Here is a 26,137-nt window from a genome sequence, read left to right on the forward strand (position 1 = left end):
GCTACATGTTTGATTACATCATCACATAAACTCACTTTTTTGTTGCACTACTCGTCAAAATGCAACCGTATGTATAGATACAATAAGTATGAAATTACTAATGTTATGTATCATGAAATTAGAAATTTGTGGATTTGGACATAAATGGCTTCTTTTTTCTGTAATGGTTGTCTGCTGCCTTTCCTTTTTGTTGCAGGTGCTTATTGAGAAGGCAAAAACTGAGGGTGAAGAAGCTCAGCGAAGCTTGCTTGGAGCATTGAATGGGCTGGCTGCCTTGGCACTTTTAAATCAAGATATTCCCGTTGCTATTGCAAATTATCGTGAGGCATTATCATTGACAGAAGAGAACTCTGAAGATTTGCGTGTGGATCCTTTGCAAAAGCTTCACATACTGCACAACTTGAATGAATCCTTGAAAATGCTTAAAAAAGGACACGATGATAACTGCCATACAAGTACTTGCCAGTCTTCAGAGAAAGCCCATGCAATACAATCGGATGATTTTGATAAACTGCATGCTATGAAAGCACCCAAGTCTGAAACATGTGATGAATATATAAAAGATGAGGCTACTATACCAGATGTGAAAGATGAGAGTGAGGAAGACGAGGCCAAAAAAAAAGTAAACTTACAATGTGTTTCAGATAAGAATAATGCAGCTGCCTCTAATGGTGGGGAGTCCTCATTTGTATCTAGTGTTCCTCGAACATTGAGGGATGACTTATTAGAACAGCAATGCCACGAAATAACTGCGAAGTACATGTCCTCATTCTACTCGAAGCTTTCTGCTGCAAAACAGGACTACAAGACTATACACAATCAGGTTTGTCTAAGATCTGTTAAACATATCTTCTCAGGATAACTGCTGCTTATCAAAACAGGCAATGTTTTAACAACTTAGGAATGCATTGGTGACAGCTTGATAGCTACTTGAAAGAATTGGATGACACACATGGAACTACATGGTGGTTGGATGCTCTTACGACACTTAGGGATAATACTAGACAGGGAAATGAATTAGTGGAAAAGATCAAGGAGTCTCTACTTGCTAGGACCGGGCATGAAAATGCTTCAAGCCTGGCATTAAGGTCCACACTTCACCTTGTGATATGCACTCTCTGTTAAATGAGGCTATTTGTCTTTTTACTTTTGCTTATGCACTTTAAAAGCTACGTAAATCAAGTTGTGTAGCTTGACACTCACAAAAAGCATGTTGTGCACGGATTCAAAGTAATAATGTTTTATGTCACGAAAATTGCAGAATAGCTAGCTATTAGAGACATTCTACCAATCATTGCAAGGAAATGATGAAATTTACAGCACACAATTGATTTTTGCAGGTCTTCTCTTTCTATTCTAACATGTGGCCTTGTTTTCATGCAGATTTAGTGATATAAATGGTCTGAAATATATTTTAAATAGGGAGCTTGATGCCATATATCATCATCGTCAAAATTTGATTGATCGAATCTCTGAAATCGATGAGATGATGGACAATCCGAATGCCCAGGATGTGGAACAAGCTGTACATTGCTCGGTTTGTGATGACAGACAGAAAGGACCTTCATGTGACCACTGTGAATTGGACAAGCTTTTCCAGGTATTTACTTTAAATTCTGCATTCCATTCAAAAGTTTATTCCTGACTTTCAAGACTTTATGTACAAAGACACTTGTGCTTTTGGAGAAGGAATCTATCCTCGTGACCCTTGTGAACCAAATTGCACTTCAAGAGGGGATTCTTGTGTTTTCTTAGATCTTAGACTTTCTCAATCTACCGTAGGATTAGAGATTGATATATATGATAAACGTGAACAACCTGAATATAGTGGTTTACACATTATAAAAATGCCTCACATTGACTCAAAACTTTTCTGATTTGGCAAAATATGGAGTCATCTCTTCCCAATTCCATAAATTTCCCCGCCTTTGTACAACTAAGGAGTCTTTTATCACTCAAGGTAGTAATTTGATCAATTTACTAATTCACAAGAGATATAATCCAAGAAAAATAATGAAAAAAGTACGCACAATCTTAGATATGAAGTCTTTTATCTATGGCGTATCGGCCTTAGGCATGTTTAGAATGATTGAACATAAGCTGAAAACAAAAAGTGGGGAGCTGAATAGCCTGTTTTTCTTTTAGTTTCAAAAGAGAGTTTGATTAAGTATGCTTGTGCTTTCTAAGTTAGGATTGTAATTTTGCATCTTTGTAGGAAGCGGTCCATAAGTGTAAGGGGTCCTTTTAGTTCTTTATGTTTTAAATGTGTGAGAGAGAGAGAGAGAGAGAGAGAGAGAGAGAGAGAGAGAGAGACGTCCGTGGAAAGCCTCACGGGCCTATGGGACAAAGTACGGAAAACACCAAAAGGGAGAAAAAAAACTCATACAAGCTACAAAGGGCTGGAGCAAAGGACGCGCTGAGGCCCTTGCTGAGTACTATGCTGAAATAGAGAGAGAGAGAGAGAGAGAGAAAGAGAGAGAGAGAGAAGAGAGAGAGAGAGATCTTATTCATGTTTTTTGGAACATTTTTATTTCTTGATTTGCTTGTTTAATTTTGCTTATTCACCTTCTTCCTTTCTTCATTATTTCTTGTTTTCTTTCTCTTTTGTTTTTGTGATGTATTTTGGTAAGCACTGGGTTTGTCCAACAGACTCCGCGGGTCTTTAGAAACCCAGTATAGCTGCTTATGCTTGGGCACTGATGACGACATAAGTATTGCTTTGCTTGCTAAGTATATCTTCCTTTTGTTTTTCAAAAAAGTTTTGGTTACCTCTTTTATCTTCTCTTTCGTTTTCTCTTTTATTTTGTGTAGATTTTTGGACTTTAGAACAACAAAAATCTAAATTTGTATGATTGGATACATTCTAGTCTTACAAAGGTATATTATCCGCTGCTTGCCTGGCTGATCCGTTGCTAGCTTGGCTACTCCAACTACCCCCCCCCCCCATCTCCTCCTTTCTGGTAACCCTCGGCCTGGTTAGAGGGGCTCTATGGCAGCACCCTCGAATCCCACAGCCGTTAAGGTCCTTCTTTCTCTAGCCGACAAGCAACAGGTATAGCAAGCAGTTCAGTCCCTCCAGTGCAAGGCGATCGTGGGCAGAATTGTGGGCCTCACACCCACAAGGAGATAGGTGCGAGAGTGGATCCATGCGAGCTTGGCACTAGAGGGAGACCACATTCAGGAGGTCACCATCTACGGAAGAGGCGTCTTCCTCATCCAGCCGAGCTCCCTCGCTACTGTCTTGACACATGTGGAGCAGAGCCCCATCCTCCTTGGCCCGCATTTGGTGTACGTCTTCCCTTGGTACTATGGCTTTACAATGGAGGACATGGACATGACACACCATGTTTCCCGATTCTCGATTACGCTCCGCTTTTGAGGGCTCCCAAAGGAATACAGAGCCATTCTCCCCTCCATTGGTCGAGCGTTTGGCATTGTGTTGGAGTCCTCGCCAGATTCGGCCACATCAGTGGTAGTAGACGACGGGGTCCCTGGTGGTTGAGAGCCCAGAGTCCCTCCCAGAGTTGATCCTTCTCAAGACCCTCGAGGAGGGTACACTTCGTCAGCGAGTGGAGATTTCTGGGTTACCAAGCCGGTGTCTTCGTTGCAGGTAGATGGGTCATTTAGCTAGAGACTGTCCTCGCGTGTATATTGTGTATAGATATACATATACATATATGTATATGTATCTCTCTCTCTATACATACATACATACATGCATACATACATATATATGTATGTGTATGTGCATGTGTATGTGCATGTGTATGTGCCTACGTTCCAATGGGATTGTCTTGGCTTTGACATGAACTGTGCTAATGAGCAAACACCATAACATATATCTGGCAGTTGTATTAATAAACAATTAAACATCTACTTGTACTTTTCTTTCACAGTTAGATTTCTTTCGTTTTTTGTCAACGTTCCATTGGAGTTTTTGCAATATTGCTATCTTGCATATGAAACTTTTTCAGCAGATTGTCAATATATATGTTGACTCATGAATGTGCTATTTGCATCTTTTTCGATGTCTAGATACTAGTGCGTGAATCCAAACCTTGCATATTAAACTTTGAGTGTATGATCTATGTAGATTTTTTATATCTTGCAGACATAGTAGCAGCATGTGATCTTGGGGCTTCATTAGAGTTGCACGAGGACATGATCTTAGATGTTGGGGGGAATATGATGTCCTCGAATATCAGGACTATGGTTGGAACATCAAGTGTCTCCTAGAAGCATAGGCAAAGAACCAATTCCTCATTGGACCCTTTCCCATTTCCATCCCCATCCCCACCCCCACCAAAAACATCTGTCATACCTCCCTTAGCACCCTTGCATAGGCAAGGAACCCTTCATTAACCACACAACGCATGAAAATGGCGAAGTAGCAGATAGGGAGAACACTGATCATCGTGTCGGGAGAACACTGATCATCGTGTCCTCTCTTTTAATTACTTGAAACACTCAATGATTGAGGATGATCAAAACTATTTCAGCAATTGACCCATGTCAGGGATGGACATGAGTAGACTGGAGCATGCATAACACATGGTTTGATGATGAGATGGGATGAATAAAGAGAGTCCTTAATCCAATCAAGGAAGGTTGGAAGAATTTTGGCTGCACTATACTATTTGAAGAGTGGTTTGATGTTAGGAAAATCATCAAGATGTGTTGTAGGGTCACAATGTTGGAAATGAGGGATAGAATCACTCTAACCTCTCAATTCTATATGAGTCTCACTCACTCGATGATGCAGACCACACACTAGAACCTTACTCAACAGATAGAGTATAGACAACATATACATTAGAGAAAGAAAAGAAAGAAAGAAATTTTATTAGAGTCTTTGGAAGACCAATGGGTCTATGAGACTGAAAGAAAACCTGATACAAATCACAGTAAGGGTGGAGCTACTAAAACGAGCATCATCACCCGTGCTGAATCCTAAGTCTGATCATACATAATCAAATACATCTGGGTGTGACAATGAAAAGAAAAAAGACTGGAGTGGAGCGGAATCCTCCGTATGTCATGTTGCCCTAGCTGGTGCATAGCCGGTGATGGGACGCTGGCATCCGTCAAGGGGTGCCATGCGTCTCGGTCTCCTGGAGGAGGCTCGACGCAAGACCAGAGCCACCGTGACTCCCGTGGGATATATCCCGGGTCTAAACAATGACGGGAGGTCCCCCAGTGTGATTTGTGTGTCCCCTTGATGTCTCGTGTGTCGTGCTGCGATCGTCGGGTTAGGGTCTCTATCACGTCTGCGGCTAGAGATTGGACGATCAATGTCACTCGATGGGAAGAGCTTTGTGATCCTGCTCTGAGAGGTGTTTGATGGTGTGGCCATGCCCTGTTGCCTGAGTAAGTACTCTCTGTGTCAGACCCCCTCGTGAATGAAGGCCGTGAGGCATCTTTGATCTGGGTAGGCGAGGAATCTGGAAAGGAGCCCGGAGCCGTCTCTGAAGAGACAGTGGTAGCGACCTCGGATCTCGTAGTACATTGGACACCTGAAAATAAAATGCTCCTCCAACTCAACCTCCTGACAGTCGCACAATATGCATATGCGATGCTCCCTAGGGATCCCCTCTGCTCTGTCGCGCTCTATGCGGAGGCGGTGTGATGATACCCGAAACTGTCCGATGGAGATCCGTAGTGAGTGAGGCATATGAAGCTCAATGTATCCCGGTGGTGTGATGAATCCCTCCTCCGAAATACGAAGACAGTAATCTCTGTAGAAATTCAGCTTCATTGGAAGCTCCCTCGGCTCCAACTAGGTCCTAAAGGTGTGTAGTTGCAAGAGATCCTCTCGAATGACCTGGTTGGTGTGTGGCCCGATCGGGATGGTGGGTGGGAGTACCGGAGGGGCATCTAAACTGTATTGAAAAGGAGGTATCCTATTGATGTGAAATTTTAGTCTCACAAACCATCTGTGAGTCCGTGCATACCAGCATCGCTCGTCTCCCTCTGCTGCCAACCTCATGGAGGAATCGAGAGCCAACCATGGCAACCTCTGTCTCCCTGATGTGCAGTCCCCATATGATCTAACCCGGTGTAGATACGTGATGGTCTGAAAGGCTGCATCTAGCTGGAGTGGAGAAGCACCAAACTCGGCCTGAATGATGTGATGTAGTACATATGGTTTCCCCCGAATCATCCGTGAGAGCATGAGGATCTGTAGGCACTCCACTCGTGTCCACTCTATCTCCGACATGTTAGGTCCCCAACAAGGGCTGCCATACATACCGGCTGGTCGGACCAAGGAGTCGAAGAGAAGAGCCTTGCTCTGAGGGTCCTGGAAGTGGGAGTTGAAGCACTGCCTCTCTAGCCGAGCCAGTGAGGTGTATCCCCTACTCAGTCTGGCCTGCATCGCTGGTCGTGAAGATCGGGCCGGAGAAGATGACAAGTAAGTGTATGAGGATACCATCTCAACTGGTGACCCACCGAAAGTGAACTGCTTCCGTTGCATGTTTGCTCGAGAGGTGTTAAAGATTATGACCTTGGTCTTGCCAAGGTTGACCTCCAAATCATGGCATAAACAAAAAGCCTGCAGTGCATCCAGGTGTCGTTGGAGCCCGTCGGGTGTGGACGACAAGAGTGCCTCGTCATCTCCATAAAGAAGAATCTTGATGATGATCCCGGCAAGTGAGCAAGCGGTCCCTTCAGAAGCCGTCATGAAAGTCTCAAGCTCATCGATGTAGAGGCCAAACATGGTTGGTGATAAGGGACAACCCTATTTGACCCCTATGGTACTCATGATCTCATCTGTCCAACCTGCGCCTATCCGAACTCGGCCTGAGACTCTCATAAAGTGCCATAACTGCCCAGATGATCTCTTGATCAAATCTTAGTGTCTGTAGGCGGGTGATGAGACGAGCTCAAGGTACTGTGTCAAAGGCTTTGCGGAAATCCACAAAGCAGCAATATACCCTCTCCTTCCGTGATGTGGCCTCCTCAATGACACTCCTGAGTGTGAGTATGTGATCCATAGTCCGATGGTCTTCCTGAAACCGGCCTGACCCTCTGCTTTGAGCCCTCTCATCTCTGCGAACAGGCTGACCGACGCGTCCAATACTGCTGCATAGATCTTGGACATCACATGTCCAGTCAGGATAGTCCTGTAGTTACTTGGGTCCATGGGAATATGAGAGAGAACTCAGAGGTATTCCTCCACCAAACAATGGGCAAAACCTAGCTCAAGGTGAGCACAAGATATCCCGCAAGGGGCTGGCTATGAATCTGGAACTCTCCTACAAGTCTTTCCTCTACTCCGTGCTGCCTCTTGAAGGCTTTAGTTGTTGCTGTGGCTGATGCCAAAAGATGGGGGCAAGGAGCCCCTTTTATAGGGGGCCGGAAGGGCTGCACTGGTTGATCTAGCAGGCCGACCTGCTAGTCGGCCCCTTTGTGGCTCCATAGAGCCTCCCCTAGGCAGCCTATATAAAGGTCTGCCAGGGGGCTCACTAGGGCTTACTGTCCTGTTTGGTATGGCCTCTCTCCAACCTCAGTCTGCTGCTGGTTTGCAGCCCTAAACTGTCCCTTCCCCCTCACAATCATATGCCCCTTTGTTCCCACAAATCGGGGGCTCACAGATTGGTGCATTAATCTCTAACACCCCCTCCTAATGACACAATTGTGGGCCGATCCCCATGCATCGAATGAGGTGCTCCATTTGCTCCCATGGAGAGCCTTCGTGAAAACGTCGGAAAGGTTGTCGGCAGTCGGACAATACATCATCTCCAGGATGTTGTGGATGATGAACTCTCGTACGAAGTGGTAATGGACTTTGATGTGCTTCATCCGGGAATGAAACACTGGGTTCTTCATGATGGCTATTGAACTTTGGTTGTCGCACACGACCATGGCAGTCGGAGCTGCAGGATGCCGTGGATGATGAACTCTCATGCAAAGTGGTAATGGACTTAGATGTGCTTCGTCCGTGCATGAAACAGTGGGTCGTAATGGCTATGCAACTCTTGTTGTCGCACATGACCACCGTTGACTTCTCCTGAAACACGTCCATATTCTCAAGTATCCACTTGAGCCACAATGTCTTGCATGCTGCAGTACATGCAGCTCGGTACTCCGCCTTTGTACAAGAAAGGACGATTTAGGGTTGTTTCTTGCTCAGCGATGTAAGCACAAAACGATACTATGAAGTCGAACGCCTGGTATCACCCAATCTGAGTCACAGAATCCACCTAACTCAATCCCTGTGGTGTATGTAATCCCATATGTGCAAGTACCCTTAAGATACCTCAGCACCCTTAGTCCCTTCCAGGTATTCTCCCTAGGTTTCGCAAAGAATTGACACAACAGCCCAACGGAGATGTCTGTCCTGGTGTTGGTTAGATAAAACAAACTGCCTACGAACCCGTCGATACTCGTTGGCATCTACCGGATGTGACGAGTCATGAATGCTCACCTTCTACTCGACCTCCATCGGTGTCACAGCATCCTTGCAGTCCACCATTTCGAACTACTTTAGTATCTCCCAACAGTATTTCCCCTGCCAGATGAAAGTGTTGTCTTTGTTCTGCTTGACCTCGATCCCAAGGAAGTAGTGGAGGGATCCCAAATCTATCATCTTGAACTCCTCCATGAGTAGCTTCTTGACCTGAGAGATCTTCCTAGTATGGTCACCAGTAAGGATCAGACCGTTAATATATAGGACCAGAACCAGCCTTTTACCCCCCTCTAAAAAGAGAGAGACGTTCGCATTCGATGGGCTTCGATTCAACCCAATCTTTGAGAAGAATACACCGATGCGTTGGTACCATGTTTCAGCCCATATAGTTGATCAACATATACCTCCTCCTGCAAGGTTCCGTTCAAGAATGTTGACTTCACGCTCATTTGGAATATGGACCATCCGTGATGGGCAGCCAAAGCAATCACTGTCGAACAGTGACCATCCGGGCTGTGGGGCCAAAAGTCTTGTCGAAATGAGGGCCTTCTAACTAGGCATAGCCTTTTACCACCAATCGTGCTTTATATTAGTCCAAGCTCCCATCAGACTTGAACTTTAGCTTGTACACCCACTTGGTACCTATGACCTTCCGCTCGTAGGGTTTGGGCACTAAGTCCCAGGTGTCATTCTTCAGAGTGGCATCCATCTTTGGCTTCATGGCAGCTTGCCATTCCGATATATTGTTCGCCTCCTCAAAGGTCCGCAGCCGGTGGAGCCAAGCCACCAAGGCGAAGTTGGCTGAGGGTGCATACATGTTGCATCATGACCGTCGAACTCCTGAACTTAACTTGGGAATGTCCGTAACCCAAGAATCCTGCAAGGTCTTTAGATACCATGTGGTAACTTCCTATCATCGGAAGTTAACTTTGGGGGTGGCTCTGGTGCATCTTGCTCTTGCTTTGGTTCCTCAAGATGTTCACGTGTCGGTACCTCTGTAATAGTTAACTTGTGTGACGGAACTTTGGGAACTTTGATGACCTCTTCTTTTGCCTAGGATGCTATTTCTTCAAAGACCACGTCCTTCTGATCAATATATGTCTCTTCACCGGGTCGAATAGACGTTACCTCTTAGATTCTTCACAGTACCTGACAAAGACGCACTTCCTGCTCTTGGAATCCATCTTTGTCCTGCCATCTTTATGCACATGTATGAATGCATCAGATCCATAATATGCTTCATAGGGCATCATATGTGCAACGGCATTAGTCTTGGTCCTGTTGAGGATGTGAACTGCAGTATTCATTGGTTCACCCTAGTAAGCTTTCGAGATATCTCTCCATATGATCATGGTCAACCCCGTCTCTGTAACCATTCGGTGCTTTCACTTAGCAACTCCATTCTGTTGAGATGTGCGAGCACATGTATTCATGCCACATTTTGGAGTGTCCATGGTCCCCGTGAACAACTAAAGCATGTAAGCAGTATAAGTCGCGTCCTCCTCGACACCTTGGGCCATCACCTGTTCTTCTTTCTTGGAAGTGACAGTCACTTCCCAATTCTCAAAGAGTACTAACATCTTATGCTTATCCATCTGACTCACAAAGAGCAGATTCTTGCATAGATTTGGAACATACAGACACCGGATATCACCTTCTCTTCTCTTGCTGTGGTGATGAATGGAATACTCCCAACCCCCTTCACAGGGCATGTCGGGCTATCCCCCACGGTCACCTTTGAGTCAGGATGGGTTCCCTCCATGGTCTTGGACCACTCCTTGTTGGACTTGCGTTTTGAGGCACCGCTCTCCACAAACCAAGACTCCTTGTGTTCACTCGCTATATGAGCGAAGTAGTGCTCTATGGCCAAGAAAAGCGCGCCAGTAGTGACGTTGGCTGTGTTTATCTTAGGCTCCTCCTTGCTATGGGACTCCTTTTTCTTTTGATCAGCCTTCTTCTTCCAGCAGTCTTTCGCATGATGACCAAGCTTTTCACAGTAGAAATATTCTACCTTCTTTTTCTGCTCTGAGTCATCGGCCTTGCGTTTGGAGTCCTTGGACTTGCCCTTATCGGGCTTGTCCTTCACTAGGAGTGCTTTATCATCGTCCTTGTTGTACATTTTCTCCCGGGCTTCCTCCTGTAATAGCAAGGGCCTAAGCTCTTTGAATGTCAGAGGCTTGGTCCTTTGTCCTGCTGTCATAGTGGTGATGCATCCCTTGAAGCTTTTTGGTAAACTCTCGAGTCTTAGCAGTGCCAGCTAATAGGTGTCCAGTCCACCTTCTGACCAACAGATGCCAGTTGATCTCTTACCACTTTGACTTTCGCCAAATGGTCATGTACAGGCTCTCCCTCATCCATGTGCATATTGAAAAGCTAGTGCTAGAGAGTCAAGATATGAGAAGTGTTATTTGTCTTGTACAAGTCCTTCATAGTGGCCCACGCCTCGACTGACGTTTCAACCATCTGGATATGAGGAATTATAAAGTCCGCTGTCGTCCCTATGACTAAAGCCAAGGCTTGGGCATCACTATCCTCCCATGCTTTGAGTTCATCCTTGTCCACCGGCATCAAAATCCTACCTTTGTGATCTACAACATCCTCCAGCCTTGCATCCACTCCCGTTGTGAGCTTCCACAGCTTCTGGGCCACAAGGTGACTCTAGATCTTTACCTTCTAGATGGCGTAATTTGTCCCATCCAGCTTCCTAGACTCTCCAAAGTTAGGATGGTATAAGAGGGAACATGGCTGGTGGAAGGAGTATGAAGAGTAGTGGCAGAAGAGGCTTCTGACTTTGACATGTCTGCTGTAAATTTCACACAGCAAAGAATCTCCAAATAGAGGTGCGATAGATGAAATGGAACTCCGCAAACCTTGTGAATTGGAGTCGCTTTTCTAAAGAAGAACTCCTTCCTTCGATGTGAGAGTGTCTAGAGCTGAGAACCGTGCTTTGATACCTTTTTGGAAATGAGAGATAGAATCATTGTTACCTTTCAACCTCTATACGGAATAGGAACAGCTCTGTCTCACTCACTTAATGATGCAGACCACGCACTAGAACCTCACTCAACAGATAGAGTGTAGACAGCATATACAAGAGAGAGAACCCAGATGTATCCCTCTGCCAAATAGTGGGCAAAACCTAGCTCAAGGTGAGCACAAGATATCGGGCAAGGGGCTGGCTATGAACCTCTGGAACTCTCCTACAAGTCTCCTTCTGCTCCATGTGACACAACTTAATCTGTTTGCTCCTAAACGATTCTTGATTCACGGGCATAGGCACCTCAATTTCTCCCAGTCAACCTCAGTGGTAGCAAGCTCTCAAGCAAAAATCAACAGTTACGTGAAGCTTCTGCCTACTCAATTCCACCAAGCCCCAAAATTCCCTAGATGGATCTAGTATGCCACATGTCTTCATTTTAGGGTGCTTCCTTAATGCATCATTTACCCCTCTCTTAGGATATCATTGAAACCATTTGCCCCTAGGCACATTTAATGCATTTAGGTCCCTTTTGTCTTAGATCCACCTAGTCTAGTGCCATATCACCCTCACCAAGGACCTTGACCTTTATTCCTTTTTGATCATTTACATGAAGCCCAAACAAATATAATACAGACATTGATCCTTTAAAGGAAAATGCCGACTGACCCTTCCGAGGTCATGTTACCTCGACTTGAGCATAACATTCCTTCCCTCTTTAGGCATCAGCGTCCTCGATGATTAAGTGTGGGAACACTCTCCGTAACTTGGTATACGGATTCCCAGGTAGCTTCTGATAGAGGTAGACCATGCCATGCAACCAACACCGTGGGTATCTTTCGATTGCGTACTTGCATTGTTCCTCGGTCCAGGATTCTTGTTGGTTTGCGTCTTGCATTATCATCTATCTCCTGAAACAAAACAACACCCTCGATTAGTGAGTCACCTGTATGCAAAAACGAGAAACGTGAAACACTGGGTGCACCTTACAACCCTATGGCAATTCTAATTTATAGGCTACCTTGCCTATTCTTTTTAGAATTAACCATGGTCCATAATATCGAGGTGATAACTTAGCACACTCTCCTGCAGTCAAAGACTTAAGTGCGAAGGAACTCTGAGAAAAACTTTTTCTCCTTCCTTAAAATCTTTAGTGAATCGGTTTTCATCCGCATACGCCTTAGCTCTATCCATAGCTTTGCGGATGTTCGCTCTCGCAAGTGCTAGCATCTCCCGCATCTAAACCACAAAGTTCGCGGCACTAGGCACTTTCTGAGGTATTCCAACTATAGTTGGATTCGCTGGCCTATAACCATAGTTCAACTCAAAAGGACTGAACCCTGTAGAGGAATGTTTTCTATCATTGTAGGCAAATTCTAACAATGGCAACCACTTGTCCCATGTATGTTGCCTCAATGACACATATGCTCTAAGCATATCCTCTAAAATTTGGTTGATCCCCACTACTCATTCCCAACTCAGTCCTTAGTGTCTCAAATACCGCAGTCCAAAAATGACCGGTAAATTTGACATCTCTGTCTGACACTATGGATTTAGGTAATCCATGCAAACGAAATATATGTCTAATAAACAAATCCGCCACTTGCGGGGCACTAACAGACTCTCTAGTTGGAATGAAGTGAGTCATCTTGGTAAGACGATCAACCACCACAAGGATAGAATCATATCCACCTTGTGTCGTAGGCAGACCTACAATAAAGTCTATGGAAATGCTCTCTCACTTACCTAGTGGTATTTCCAAAGGTTGTAAAAGTCCAGCTGGCTTCACCCGCTCTGCCTTACTTACCTGACACGAAAAACAACGTGTCACACATTCATGAATATGCTTTTTCATCTTTGGCCAAAAGAAATCTCGCTTCATGAGATCGTATGTCTTCTCGACTCCTGGATGTCCCGCACATGGGCTATCATGGCATTGTTGAATGACTCTTTGCCTGAGATCATTCTGATTAGGTACTACTACCTTGCCATTTCTTTTCAGCATACCATCTCTTATGGTATATCTTGCATAAGTTTGGCCTTTTCTGGATGCCAGGTCATCCTTTTCCCGGGTTTAAACGCGTGAGCCTTAGGCCAAAGGCTCTGGACGAACTCGTCCACCTTTTGAGTTTCTCTAATCTCGGTCATTAGAGCACTCTCTAATATCGTGAAACTCATATTATGCATAATGCGTGACAACACATCATCAACTTTATTATCCTTTCCTCTTCGGTACCGAATCGTCAAATTAAACTCCTGCATTAGTTTTGCCCACCTAGCTTGGCGGCCTCTCAAGTCAGGTTGTTTACAAAAATGTTTCAGAGTATCGTGATCAACATCAACATAAAACTCTGACCGATACAAATAATGTCTCCATGTTTTCAGAGCATGGACAACAGCATACAACTCTAACTCATGAGTTGGCCAATTTCATTGAGAGGGAGAAAGCTTCTTGCTTTCAAAGGCTACTGGCCTTTCCTCTTGGAGGAGAACTGCTCCTACCGCAATGCCACTTGCATCAGTTTCAAGGAAAAACGGTTTTTGGGGATCAACTATCTTTAATACTGGTCCTGAGACCACAGCTTGTTTTATGGTGTTAAAACTTTTCTGTTGATTCTGTCCCCATATAAAAGGTACTTTATTTGAGGTTAGATCAGTTAATGGCGATACTATTTCGGAATATCCTTTGATATGTCTTCGATAAAGTTGGACAAATCCCAAGAATGATCGCAAAGCGGTCAAACTGTGAGGGATTGGCCAAGTCAGTATCGCAGCCACTTTCTTTGGATCCATTTCTACCCCCTCATGAGTAATTATGAATCCTAAATATTCAAGTCTTACCATACACAGTATAGTTTTCTTTTTATTTACATAAAGACTGGCTTTCCTCAAAGTACTGAACACTATTCTTAAGTGTTCGTGATGCTCAGTAATACTTTTACTGAATACCAGAATATCGTCAATAAAGCGTACTACAAACTTTCCGATATACGGACGTAGTAAATCGTTCATAAGCATGACGAATGTAGCTGGAGCATTGGTAAGTCCAAACGGCATTACCAAAAACTCATAATATCCAAACCTGCTTCTAAAAGTGGTTTTATGCACTCCTCGGCTCTAATACGGATATGATGGTAGCCATATTTAAGATCTATCTTACTGAAAATTATGGCCCCATGTAATGCATCTAGCAAATCATTGATCCAAGCCATCGGATACCTATGCTTAATAGTGATATTATTCAATGCTCTGTAATCTATACAGAGGCGAAAAGTATCATCTTTTTTTTAAAAAAAATATCACTGGCGAAGCAAAAGGTGAGAAACTTGGTTGAATTTGACCTAAACTTGAGGTATTCTTCCAATTGTCTTTGTACCTCCGCTTCTTCGGTAAAACTTAACCTATAGGGAGGTCTATTTACAGGTTCTGTCCCCGGGATTAGTTCAATCTTATGCTGAACATTCCGTTCTGGAGGTAACCCATAAGGTAGCTCATCCCTAAAACAATCAGAGAACTCCTCTGTTATTTGATAAGCCAGCTTGGCCATCTCTCCATTTTGAGCAACATCAGTGCTAGTCAAAGAATCATCAATCGGCTCTACCGATGCTGTACAAAGAAACAAAAACTCTTCTTGAGCTTTTCGAATTTCCATCACGGAAACCAACGGTCCTTGAGGTATATCCTTTTCACCTCGTAAGACATACAGCACATTCATCTTGAATTGATAAATGTGCTTTTTCCAATCTATGGCTGGATTTTTCCTAGAATGCCAAGCCTTACCCAGGGCTATGTCTGCATAAGCAAGCTTAGTCATTTCAAAATCAAGCTTCTCAGCATAGTCCTGAATTCGAAGCTGCAATTGGGTAACCCTTTGGTCCCATACCTCAGTTGAACTTCCATCTGCCATTCTGGCTGTATATGCATAGTCAGATGGGCTAGTCTTTAGTTTTAGCCTCTTTACGAGCTTGGAGTTAATTACATTGTGCGTTGACGCTGAGTCAAACAACACAATGACATCATGATTAGCTACTTGCCCTTTCATCTTAATTAACTCCGTATCATTAAAGGCTGTATATCCCGTTGCTGCGGGTTTTGACAGGATATTATCAGGTGCACTAGTTACTAACTTAGCAACAGACACACATAACAAAAAAGGTACTGACCTTTGAGAAGATCCTGCTAGCTGAATTTGCATCTGTTTTGCTCTGGGACTTCCCTCCATTTTCACGTCGCATTCTGAGACCACCATCTCAGCCATCTGACGATCCTTGTTTCGTGGACAATCTTTCCACTGATGAGGCTGAAGGCATCTAAAACACAAGCCTTCTCTCCTCGCTTTTTCCCTTTGCTCTGGGTTGAAAGAAGACTTCGACCAAGCCCGGCCTGCCATTGGTGTTACTTTTCTTTTCATTCCAATGGTGGTACTTGATTTTGGAGTCTCAACTAGTTTCGCCTGCTTGGCTTGACCACTAGGCTGTGAGGCACTCCCTTTGCTAATCCACTTCTTCTTAAACCTAGTTTTCTTCGGGTACTCATACTGAGTCCCAACCTACACAAACCCACTTGGTCTGTTCCCTTTTGCATCCTCATAGTTCAGGGCTATGGCAATTGCTTCATCTAGCGTGTTCGCATACTTAGCCCGAACTTCCATCTTTATCCGATTATTCAATCCAAAGATAAAATCTTTTACTTGGATTGACTGAGGCAGGGGTTCATCAACCTTCATTACACTTTCTCTGAACTTATCAGTGTATTCTGCCACTGATAAATTTCTCTGACGAAGGTTTCGATACTGATCCCAAGCTCGGGATGCTTCGTCAGGAGGTAGGAAGTGTTTCCTAAATTTCTTTTTAAACCCCTCCCAAGTAGTGGATGCTACTCCATCTTTCTGTTGTTTTACCCACCACCTATCCGCTGCCTCATTAAACATATGGGTGGCCTATCATTCCTGATTTCACAAATGGCGAATGCCTCGTCCCATTTGTGAAGCCAGGTCTCAATGATATCAGAACTACGGTCAGACATCCGACCAACTGGCCTATAATTAGCAATATTAGGCACCTTAGCCCTCCTAGGCTCGATCGTACGAACACTGGACTCCGGTTTCATCGGAGATTTACCTTTCTCCTCACGAGATGGTAGACATACTATGCACCATTTTCCTGAACTGAGACTGCCCTACATTTGTTTGTAACTGCTGCGCTAAAATCTGTTGCAAGGCATCCTCTAACATTGCAATTCTGCCAGAGAGTGTATGACCTGCTGGGCGCGACACCTGCGGGGTCGGCCGGACTCTCGACTCTATGGGATCCATCCTAGAAGCTTCTTCTTCTACTTCCATTTAGGTCAATGGGTGTTTTTAAAATAAAAAAACAAAAAAACAATAAAACACCGCTTGAAACTGTAATTACAATTTGAAAGTCCAACTTCCAAATTTACAGCTAGCTAAATATATATCACACTGTAACCAAATCCACTTTTCCCTGTACTAGGAAAAACTCCTGCAATCCAAACTGAGTCAAACACGGAGGCAAATAAACAAGCAAATACTCCAACAAAGCTTAGAAGGCATAGAGAGCTCCCTGGTTATAATTCTTGCTGCATGAAGAGATCAACTAGTCCCTGTAGTCCACTCCAAATATAGGGCTCAATATGTACATGAGGGTTGAGCAAGAGGCTGTGTGCAACTCGCATAAGTGAAAAGAGAAGTGTTAAGTCATCCAAACTCCGAGTAACCTCATCTACAATAAATTGTATGAAATATGGGACCAGAGGATTGAGACCAGAATCTGTTGCCAAACTTCTCAAAGCATCCTTAAATAGCACAGAATCAGCTCCAGTCGTTATAAGCTCCGTTATTTTGTCAAAATAAAGCTGCAGTTCTCTAGATAGACCATGTTTGATAGGAAGTTCGACTTCAACTGGAAAGTCTTCGTCTTTTATTTTTGAAGATATAGTATCTGCCTTTTTGGAGTTCAATGAAGATGAAAATATTTCAAAAGTGACATTTTCAGGTATAGCCGGTTGTACTCCTTCAATTGCTAGCCAACGTGTGACCACAGAAGTGTCAATAGGTGCCTTTGGCAAAGGAGACTCAATAACATCTTTGAAATCGATATCGCGATCATCGACGTAGAACAAATCGATGTGGCCCAGGGCTCTCTTGAATCGTAACGACCCTCCTGCAGCAAAGCTGTATAGTGGCTCTATGTTCCGCAGCTGGAGCGCACTTTGGTATTTTGTTTCGCTAGCCAGTTACTACGTAAATATGACAACAGCTAGCCCCTGCGAGGTCAAGGAGCCCAATCTTCAGAACTAACCAAATTCCTCACGCGATGTCAAGGAGCACCAAACCGTAACCAGCGCTGCGATGACGTGCGTGAACAATTAACGTCGTAAATCACAACAGCTAGTTCCGTGACCACATAGTAACTTTGGTCGTGCGCTGCTCATTAGCGCTACCCCTCATCACGTAACGTGGATATTAAAAGCCAAAGTTCCAACTCCTGCGACAACGTCTGGTTACAACAACCATACGGTCATAGCTCTTCCAGCCAATTCCGCCCCACTTCTCGTGATCAACCTGAACGCTCTGATACCAAATGACACAACTTAATCTGTTTGCTCCTAAACGATTCTTGATTCACGGGCATAGGCACCTCAATTTTCCTCCCAGCCAACCTCAGTGGTAGCAAGCTCTCAAGCAAAAATCAACAGTTACGTGAAGCTCCTGCCTACTCAATTCCACCAAGCCCCAAAATTCCCTAGATGGATCTAGTATGCCACATGTCTTCATTTTAGGGTCCTTCCTTAATGCATCATTTACCCCTCTCTTGGGATATCATTGAAACCATTTGCCCCTAGGCACATTTAATGCATTTAGGTCCCTTTTGTCTTAGATCCACCTAGTCTAGTGCCATATCACCCTCACCAAGGACCTTGACCTTTATTCCTTTTTGATCATTTACATGAAGCCCAAACAAATATAATACAGACATTGATCCTTTAAAGGAAAATGCCGACTGACCCTTCCGAGGTCATGTTACCTCGACTTGAGCGTAACACCATGCTGCCTCTTGAAGGCTTCAGTGGTTGCTATGGCTGATGCCAAAAGATGGGGGCAAGGAGCCCCTTTTATAGGGGGCTGGAAGGGTTGCCACTTGCTGACTTTTCTGGTCGGTCCAGGCCTAGCAGGCGGACCTGGTAGTTGGCCCCTTTGTGCTCCATAGAGCCTCCCCTGGGCAGCCTATATAAAGGGCTGCTTGCGGGCTCACTAGGGCTTACTGCCCTGCTTGGTATGGCCTTCCTCTAGCCTCTGTCTACTGCTGGAATGCAGTCCAAAACTGTCCCCTGCCCCTTCCCCACAAATCGGGGGGGACTCACAGATGGGTGCATTGATCTCGAACACGAATGTGAGGAAAGACTCCAAAAGACCGTTGCGGATTGATACGAGCTGCTATTCCTCTTTGTCACTTGATAATTGCATGCTGATTCCTCATATCTAGCCTTCCATCTCACCCGTAAATCCGTCCTTGTTCATATTGTTTGACCTCTGCCCTCTGCATACTAGTTCATCCTTTGCCTATACATCTACTTTGGCAAGAGCTCTCTTTGATATATTGGTGGATTTTATCACTCTGTCGGAGTCTGTCCCGCCAAGACGAGGAGACATAATTATTCTTAGGCAGGAGATTTCCATTTGCCAACAATTGACATCCTTTAGATGCCGCGGTGCTCGAGCGCCTTGCTGCAGCAAGGACTCACCAACAGACTGTCTTGGAAAGTCAATATGAGCTTTCATATCATGCACGGGAATCATTCTGGTTAAGATGGGAGGAAAAAACACTTTTTCCTACTCTTTGTCCTAGACTCTACAAAGAAAGTGTTTCTTAGGTGATCGACTGTGACTGGGTTCTTTAATCAGACCCCATATTGTTTTTTATTCTTATGCTTTCCTCCTTATTGCAGATCTGGACATAACTTACAAAAGTAATGCTTGTTTCAGGATCTAGCGTTCACTGCAATCCCTCCATGAATAGAAAGCCAAAAGAAGAGAGTGATCTTTTTATTTCTGAGGGATTTCAAGAGCCTCTTCCAAAAGTTTTTGTGCACCTCTGCAGAAATATGAAAACTATCCTAATGAGGAGCTCTGGAGGGACTCCAACCTCTATTACTGCTAGGCTGAAATCTCCTGGCATTTCTAACTGTGTAGCGAAAGGAGGGGATACTCTTCTCTCGGTGCCCTTCATCAATCCATTCCCAAAAGCATCTTAGAGGAGAACACCCACGCCTGGAAAGTTACCAAAATCAGCAGCAACACCCACAAAGCTCTAGAAATCAGGTTGAAATCTCTTGCAGAGCCTAGAAAGCCTGGAAAAGAAAATCGTAATCTTCTACAGCAGCTTGGACAGCTTGGAATCACTTGGAGCAGCCCTGGAACAGGTCGCAGCCACTTGGCACATCTCGGAAGACTTGGAGATCAAATCGCAATCTGAAGAAGACACCCTGACAGAAATCGCAATCTGCAACAGACTCTTGGATCAGGTGCGATTTCTTCTGGCAAGCCTTGGATGCACTGGAATTGGCCTTGGCTGATGGCGATTTTCCCTAGCAAGCTCTGGATGTTGCTGGTAGATGGCGATTTAGTTTTGGCAGCACCTGGCAGGCTCTGGCAACTCGCAACTAATGATCTGGCTTCTCTGCAACTGATTTTGGCCTTCTGCCTCCCAAAAATAGGGCTCTGTGCTATTTTTGGAGTTCTGTGCTAAAATTAGCAATTTGAAATTGCACCACTGTGATGTCAAAAATTGATATTTTTTATTTGGCATTGGTATTGTTTTCTTTTATGTTTGATAAGAGTTTGAGTATCAAGTGATAGCCTATCGGCTCTCACTTATTTCTACTTCTAAGATATTGTATGGGATTGAGAGGATGAGTGGAATGGATCATTGTAAATACCATAGATATGAATTATAAATACCTTGGTATGGGGTGAGAGTTATTTGTGTATGGGATATTATGGGGTTTTTAGAAAATAGGAAGAGTGAGTCATATAAAGAGGTGGGCTCATGTCCATGTGTTCCAATAATATAAGAGAGGCCACATGCTAAGCATGTGGAAGACATGTGGAGGAGTGTGGAGTCAAGAGAAATCCTTCTAGAATTCCCATGTGGAATAAGAAGGATGTGGACATATGGAAAAGAGAGGGTCCCTATGGACTCCATGTGGGGAGACTCTTGACTTTCTCAATATTTTAAGAGTCTTGAGCATCTTTTGATGGGACACATGGCAAGAGTAGCCAAAAAGGACATGGATGGTGACATACGAGCTTATGTGATTGATGGGGAAAAGAATCTACAGGCAGCAATTGTAAATGGGTGAAAGAGGGTGACAAAATCTCTATAAAAGGAGCCCTCCTCTCCCTTGTTCATAATCTCTTCCACCATTAGGCCTCATGTTGCTGTAGCTCTAGTCTCCTTAAGCCTCTTCCATGAGCCTTCTCTCCCTCTTGTAGATATTCTCTTATGTAGACTCTTGAGTCCATCTCTCTCTAGTTCATTCTCTCTCTATGAGTAGTCTTGGAGCTTCTACTCTCTCTTGTACATATGAAACCTCTTCTTCTCCCTTGTGTCTGTAGTATTTTGAGTTGCATTGGAGTGGAGTCTCACTCTACTGGTAATGAAGGTCACTTCAGGTTCTCTCTCTTGAGTGTCTCTTCCCTTTTTCCATTGTTTTCTCTTCCAAAGTGCTTAAAAGTGTTGTCTATTCGGTCGCTCATTGCGCATACATGGTTTATCTATTTCCCAAGCCACAAAGGGAGCTCTTCCTTTTATCCTAGGCGACCTCTATGGGACTTGGATTGTTGATGAAGTCTAAGCATGGAGGTAGTATTCTCCCAAGTCGGCACCAGTAGAAGGAGTAGGTGTTTTTCATGACAGTTTGACCCCCTGTTAGTGTTTTGCTCATAACTTTTTGCTCGGTGGTCCGATTTGGACGAAACTTATATCAGCGCGAAGCTCTCTTCAAGGAGCATCATCCTTTGTCTTCAGTTATTGTATTAGATGTCAAACAAAAAAAATCTATGACTCTGTGTGTGTGACTGTTTCTTTTTCAGACAGTTTTTACCCCTGTCCAGTAAACTGCCCATATCTTTCCGACCGCTTCTCTGTTTCTTACGAAACTTATATCAGAGTGAAGCCCATTTCAAGGCTCATCTCGATATGTGTTTGAATATTTGATATCATGTCTCTACTGAAAGTTATAGGCCTCTGTGTCTAATGACAGTTTGCAGAGTATTTTGAGCTAATTGTAAAGGTATTTATGAAGGAGGTGCAATGTTTCCCTGGAACCTACCCATCCGACCCAATCAGCCTCTTCAAAATCCTCAATACATATCAATTCATGTCATGTTGAGACGCAAGATCTTCTTTTAAGAACGTATCACTCTTCTCTCTGGCGCAGATCGGCTTGCTAAGATTATGGCCTCCGCTGATCCTTTCCTTCTCCCTATGCTTGAAGTATTACATCACTTGGGATGTTACCATCTTCATTCTCATATAAGGGAGGATAGTATGGTGTGGTCTCTTGGTATAAAAGCTTCTTTGTAATATCCCTTTCCCAGTGATGAATATCTCTATCACTCAGTTCGAAAGTAGCAGGAAGTGAAGAGGTGCATGAAGTTTATTACCCCCAACTTCATGTCACACCACTCTTTTGGCTCTCTTGTTGCACACTTTGGCCCAGGAATTGATTGCCTAGTAACTAGGCGCACATTCACAATTCCCAAGGGCCCACTAGGGAATTTTATTTCCCCAAGTCCCGCCCTATGACCGGACCCTCGCGTCCAGAGGCTCAAGACAGTCACGCGCAAATTACGGGAGTCGCAAATCAAAAGTCCCATAATTTCATGTCCTGTATCTAGAGGATACTGGGTGCATATACAGTAAGTGATCAGAAGAGAAAACCACCATGAGAGTAAAAAAAATGTAACTATTGTGGCAAGGAAGGCCATATTGAAAAATATTGCTACACTAAACAACGCGACGAGATACATGAGTCTTAGTTGTGTCGAGTTCAAGATGGCATTTTGTTTCACCCGAGATACTGGTTGCTGACAGTATCTTCGCCGTGGGGGCCTCTATGATTGCTGTGCTAGCCACTTGGTTATGATGCATCTTATGTGCAATGTATTTTGTATTTGTTACCATGGCTCTATAGATACATATTCATTGTTGGTTGACCTGTTGGCGGCATTGGTACGCTGTCTTTCAGGTTTGGTTGGTCTGTTAGGTCGCTCCCATTTTAGACTTGATTGATCTGTTGGCGGAATTGTTGGCTGTCTTTTAGATTTGGTTATTTCGTTATTTTTCTATTTCAGCTTTGGTTATTTCACTTGCTTTTGATTTTTCCATTGCTATTATTTCTTTTAGTTTGGTTTGCAAGCAATCGAGGACGTTTGCCTTCTCTCAAGAGGGGGGTTTGTCACGAGCGGGTCTGTACAAAAGGAATGGAAGTGCTAACTCCCCCCCTGTGAATCAGGTAATGCTATAGACACCTGGCGCTTAGTTGAACCTGAATGAGTGCCACACAAAGTGGGCTCCAACTGGAAAGCCTCAAGGTAAAGCTGTAACACCTAGGGAGTATCCGCTAACTCGTCCTCGTCCATCCACTTCGCATGCAATGATGAATAATTACAAAATTTGACCAAGTAGCGTCGTACAACTTTACCTCTTACCTTCCTTTCCCTATCTACTAGAATTTGCTCGGGTACAAGGATCTCATCCATGTCTTCCACCTCTAGTTGGATCTCCGAAGGCAGATCCGTAGGCACATCACCTTGAAAAGGCTTAAGGAGATTTACATGGAAAGCATTGTGAATCCTCCAATGGTCAGGTAACTGTATGCGAAATGCTACATCATTAATGTGCTGAGTTACCTTGAAAGGTCCATAGTACCTCATACTCAGCTTAGGGAATAGCCGAGTATGACCCCGTGTACTTTTTTAGCCTTGCTTTCTGAAAACGCAGCAAGACATAATCACCTTCCTTCATGACGACGTCACGCCTGTGCTTGTCTGCTGCCTTTTTCTGCTTCTCTTGTGACTTCTGCAATGCTTGTTTCACCTTCTAATAAGCTATGTCCAAGCTCTCAACAAACCTATTAGCTTCAAAAATTTTATCTTCCATCTGCAAGATGGGTGGAATCTTACGTCGGCCTTCCACTATCTCAAATGGAGCTTTACCTGTGGAAGAATGTACCGTGTTATTGTATGCATACTCCACTAATGGTAAAAACTTCTCCGGTGCTCGGAAACATAGCATTTCAGCAAATCTAGAGCTGTGGAAGTAGCCTCCTCCGATTTCCCATCGGTCTATGGATAAAAAGCAGAAGAAAATAGAAGAGTAGTGCCCATATTTTCAAAAAGTCCCCGCCAAAACAAGCTGGTCATATGCGGGTCTCTATCACTCACAATTTGGCATACCATGGTACTTGCAGATATTCTGCATAAATAACTTCGTCATATGATTTGTCCCAATCTTCTTCTGTATAGGAATGAAGTGCGCCTACTTGTTGAAGCGATCAATGATCGTCCATATTCCATCATTACCTGTAGGTTTCCTCGGCAAATAAAAAATAAAATCCATGGCTATGCTCTCCCATGGTTCATCGGGTATGGGCAAAGGACATAACAGTCCAGGAGTCCATCGGGTATGCGATCATACTTCGCCTTTTGACAGGTTATGCATGTGTGAACATACTCCTCAACATCGCGACGCAACGTAGGCCAATAAAAGAAATGCTCCACCGCCTTAACTGTAGCTCAATACCTCAATGTCCTGCATATGGTGGATCATGACATTCACTCATAACCTTCTGCCTTAGCTGCTTAGTTACACACAGCCTGCCATGCATCATCATAAACCCATCCTTAAGCACATAATGCTTGTGCCTATGACCATTATTAAGTTGGTCATATATTTCAGCAAATTGCTCATCCTCCGCATAGTAATCCTTCATTACATCTAACTCATTGTGATAAGCAATATACCTTTCCTTCTTGGAAAGTGCATGCATAGGGGCTGCAATTTCTGCAAAGTGACGGATAAAATGACGGAAGTAGGAACACAAACCCAAGAAACTATGAACCTCGTGCAAATTCTTTGGTTGTGACCAACGCCGTATTGCTTCCACTTTAGTTGGATCGATATGAACCCCATCCTTGGAAACAATATGCCCCAAAAAATGAATCTCAGCCATGAAAAACTCACTCTTTTTGGGGTTTATGAACAGCCTCTCCTTTCTGAGCTCAGCGAACACAATCCGAGATGCTCCCGATGCTCCTCCTCATCTTTCGAAAACACAATCATGTCATCAAAGAATGTACCCACGAAGGCTCCGTGGTCTCGAAAGATCCATCCCATCATACGATTGAAGGTGGTAGGAGCATTAGTGAGTCCAAAACGCATAACCAAAACTCATACAACCCAAAAGAATTCATGAATGCTGTCTTACGCACATCTTCTGGATGTATTGCGAACCTGATGGCACCCACTCTTCAAATCAATGCGGCTGAAAACAGTCCCCCCTGTTAGAATTATTGGTTTATTCTAGGCAGTGACCAATGTAATCCATAAGTGAGTTAGGGGCACTTTTTCCTCACTAGAGGTTTTTCCCCCTAACCACAGTTAGTGGGTTAGTGTGGTTTTGTCACTTGGACAAAACCACCTCCTCACTTGTAGTCTTCCATCTTATCTATTCAAGTTCAACGTTGTGCTTTTTGCTCTCTTGCTTCTTACGCCGAAACTTCAACATTTGGTTTCAGAGCCTTGTTGAGCTCCTGCTTTCAGCTCAAGCTCCTCCCGTTCTTGTCTGCTGCTCGTGCTCCGCTTCCTGATGTTCGTCTCTACAACAGGTGCCAACAATCTGTACAACATACAGATTTTCGTACGTACTGACAGTCCGTACGCTTCTGTACATCTCATGCACCTGCTTTAGTTTGATGTCCTCGACCGTACTGCACGTGGAGTCGGTACGCCATACAAGCTGCAGCTCGTCCGTACAGCTCCCGCCATTCGTGGACCTCCCGTCATCCATACAGCTCCCGTCAGCTGAATCCGACCGTACGCCGTACACGTAGCATTCCGTACATCCGCTGTACATCCGTACACGCAGTGCATTTTCGTACATTCTTGCAGGCATCCGTACATTCGTGTAGGATTTCTGTACATCTAGCAGGCATCTGTACCTTGTGTAGTTCTCTTTGCAGGGTCTTCTTGGAGGATCACTTTGCAGACAACTTCCTTTGCAGGTGAATCTTGCAGATAATTGCAAAATTTGGGGCTTTTGGTCAATTTGCCCTCTTTCAGTTGCAATTTCTTGTAGGAATTTGGGGCTTTTGCATTTTGGATGCAATTTGGCAATGGACAGATAATTTGGGAGCTTTTCAAGTAGTTTTGGACTTAGTTTCAGTCACATTGCAGACATTTGCCATTTTCTGCAGATAGATTTTGCAGATTTGGGGCATTTGCAAAGCATTTTGGTGCATTTTAAGCCTTTGATAGGCTGTGCCAGCAAATTGTCATTTTGGGCAGATTTTTGCAGACTTTGGTTGTGCATTTTACATCCCCAGAAGGGATATCTGGTTTGCTGCATTTTTTGAGTTGTGTGGCAGATATGGCTTAGAACAATCCCAATGAGGTCTTTGGTGTCCTCACACAAGAGGATAAGTTGGATGGCACCAACTACTCCTTATG

At 44.1% G+C, this 26,137-nt stretch overlaps 1 protein-coding gene across 3 annotated transcripts in view; it reads left to right on the forward strand.

The window, feature by feature from the left end:
• LOC147902083 (RING-finger, DEAD-like helicase, PHD and SNF2 domain-containing protein) overlaps positions 1-26,137 on the forward strand; it is a 143,752-nt gene that overhangs the window by 48,332 nt on the left and 69,283 nt on the right. For all 3 annotated transcript variants that reach the window (XR_015541000.1, XM_087374667.1, XM_087374668.1), the window contains exons 9-11: positions 197-823; positions 919-1,088; positions 1,384-1,600. Coding sequence is in view for 2 of the 3 variants with exons in the window: in XM_087374667.1 (XP_087230793.1) it covers positions 197-823; positions 919-1,088; positions 1,384-1,600 (1,014 nt within the window). In the remaining variant the exon portion in view is untranslated. The remainder of the gene's footprint in view (positions 1-196; positions 824-918; positions 1,089-1,383; positions 1,601-26,137) is intronic.

The sequence above is a fragment of the Dipteris shenzhenensis genome, chromosome 5 (genome assembly GCF_047967505.1).
Source record: "Dipteris shenzhenensis isolate YYH24624 ecotype China chromosome 5, Dip_SZ_1.0, whole genome shotgun sequence".
Classification (NCBI taxonomy): domain Eukaryota; kingdom Viridiplantae; phylum Streptophyta; class Polypodiopsida; order Gleicheniales; family Dipteridaceae; genus Dipteris; species Dipteris shenzhenensis.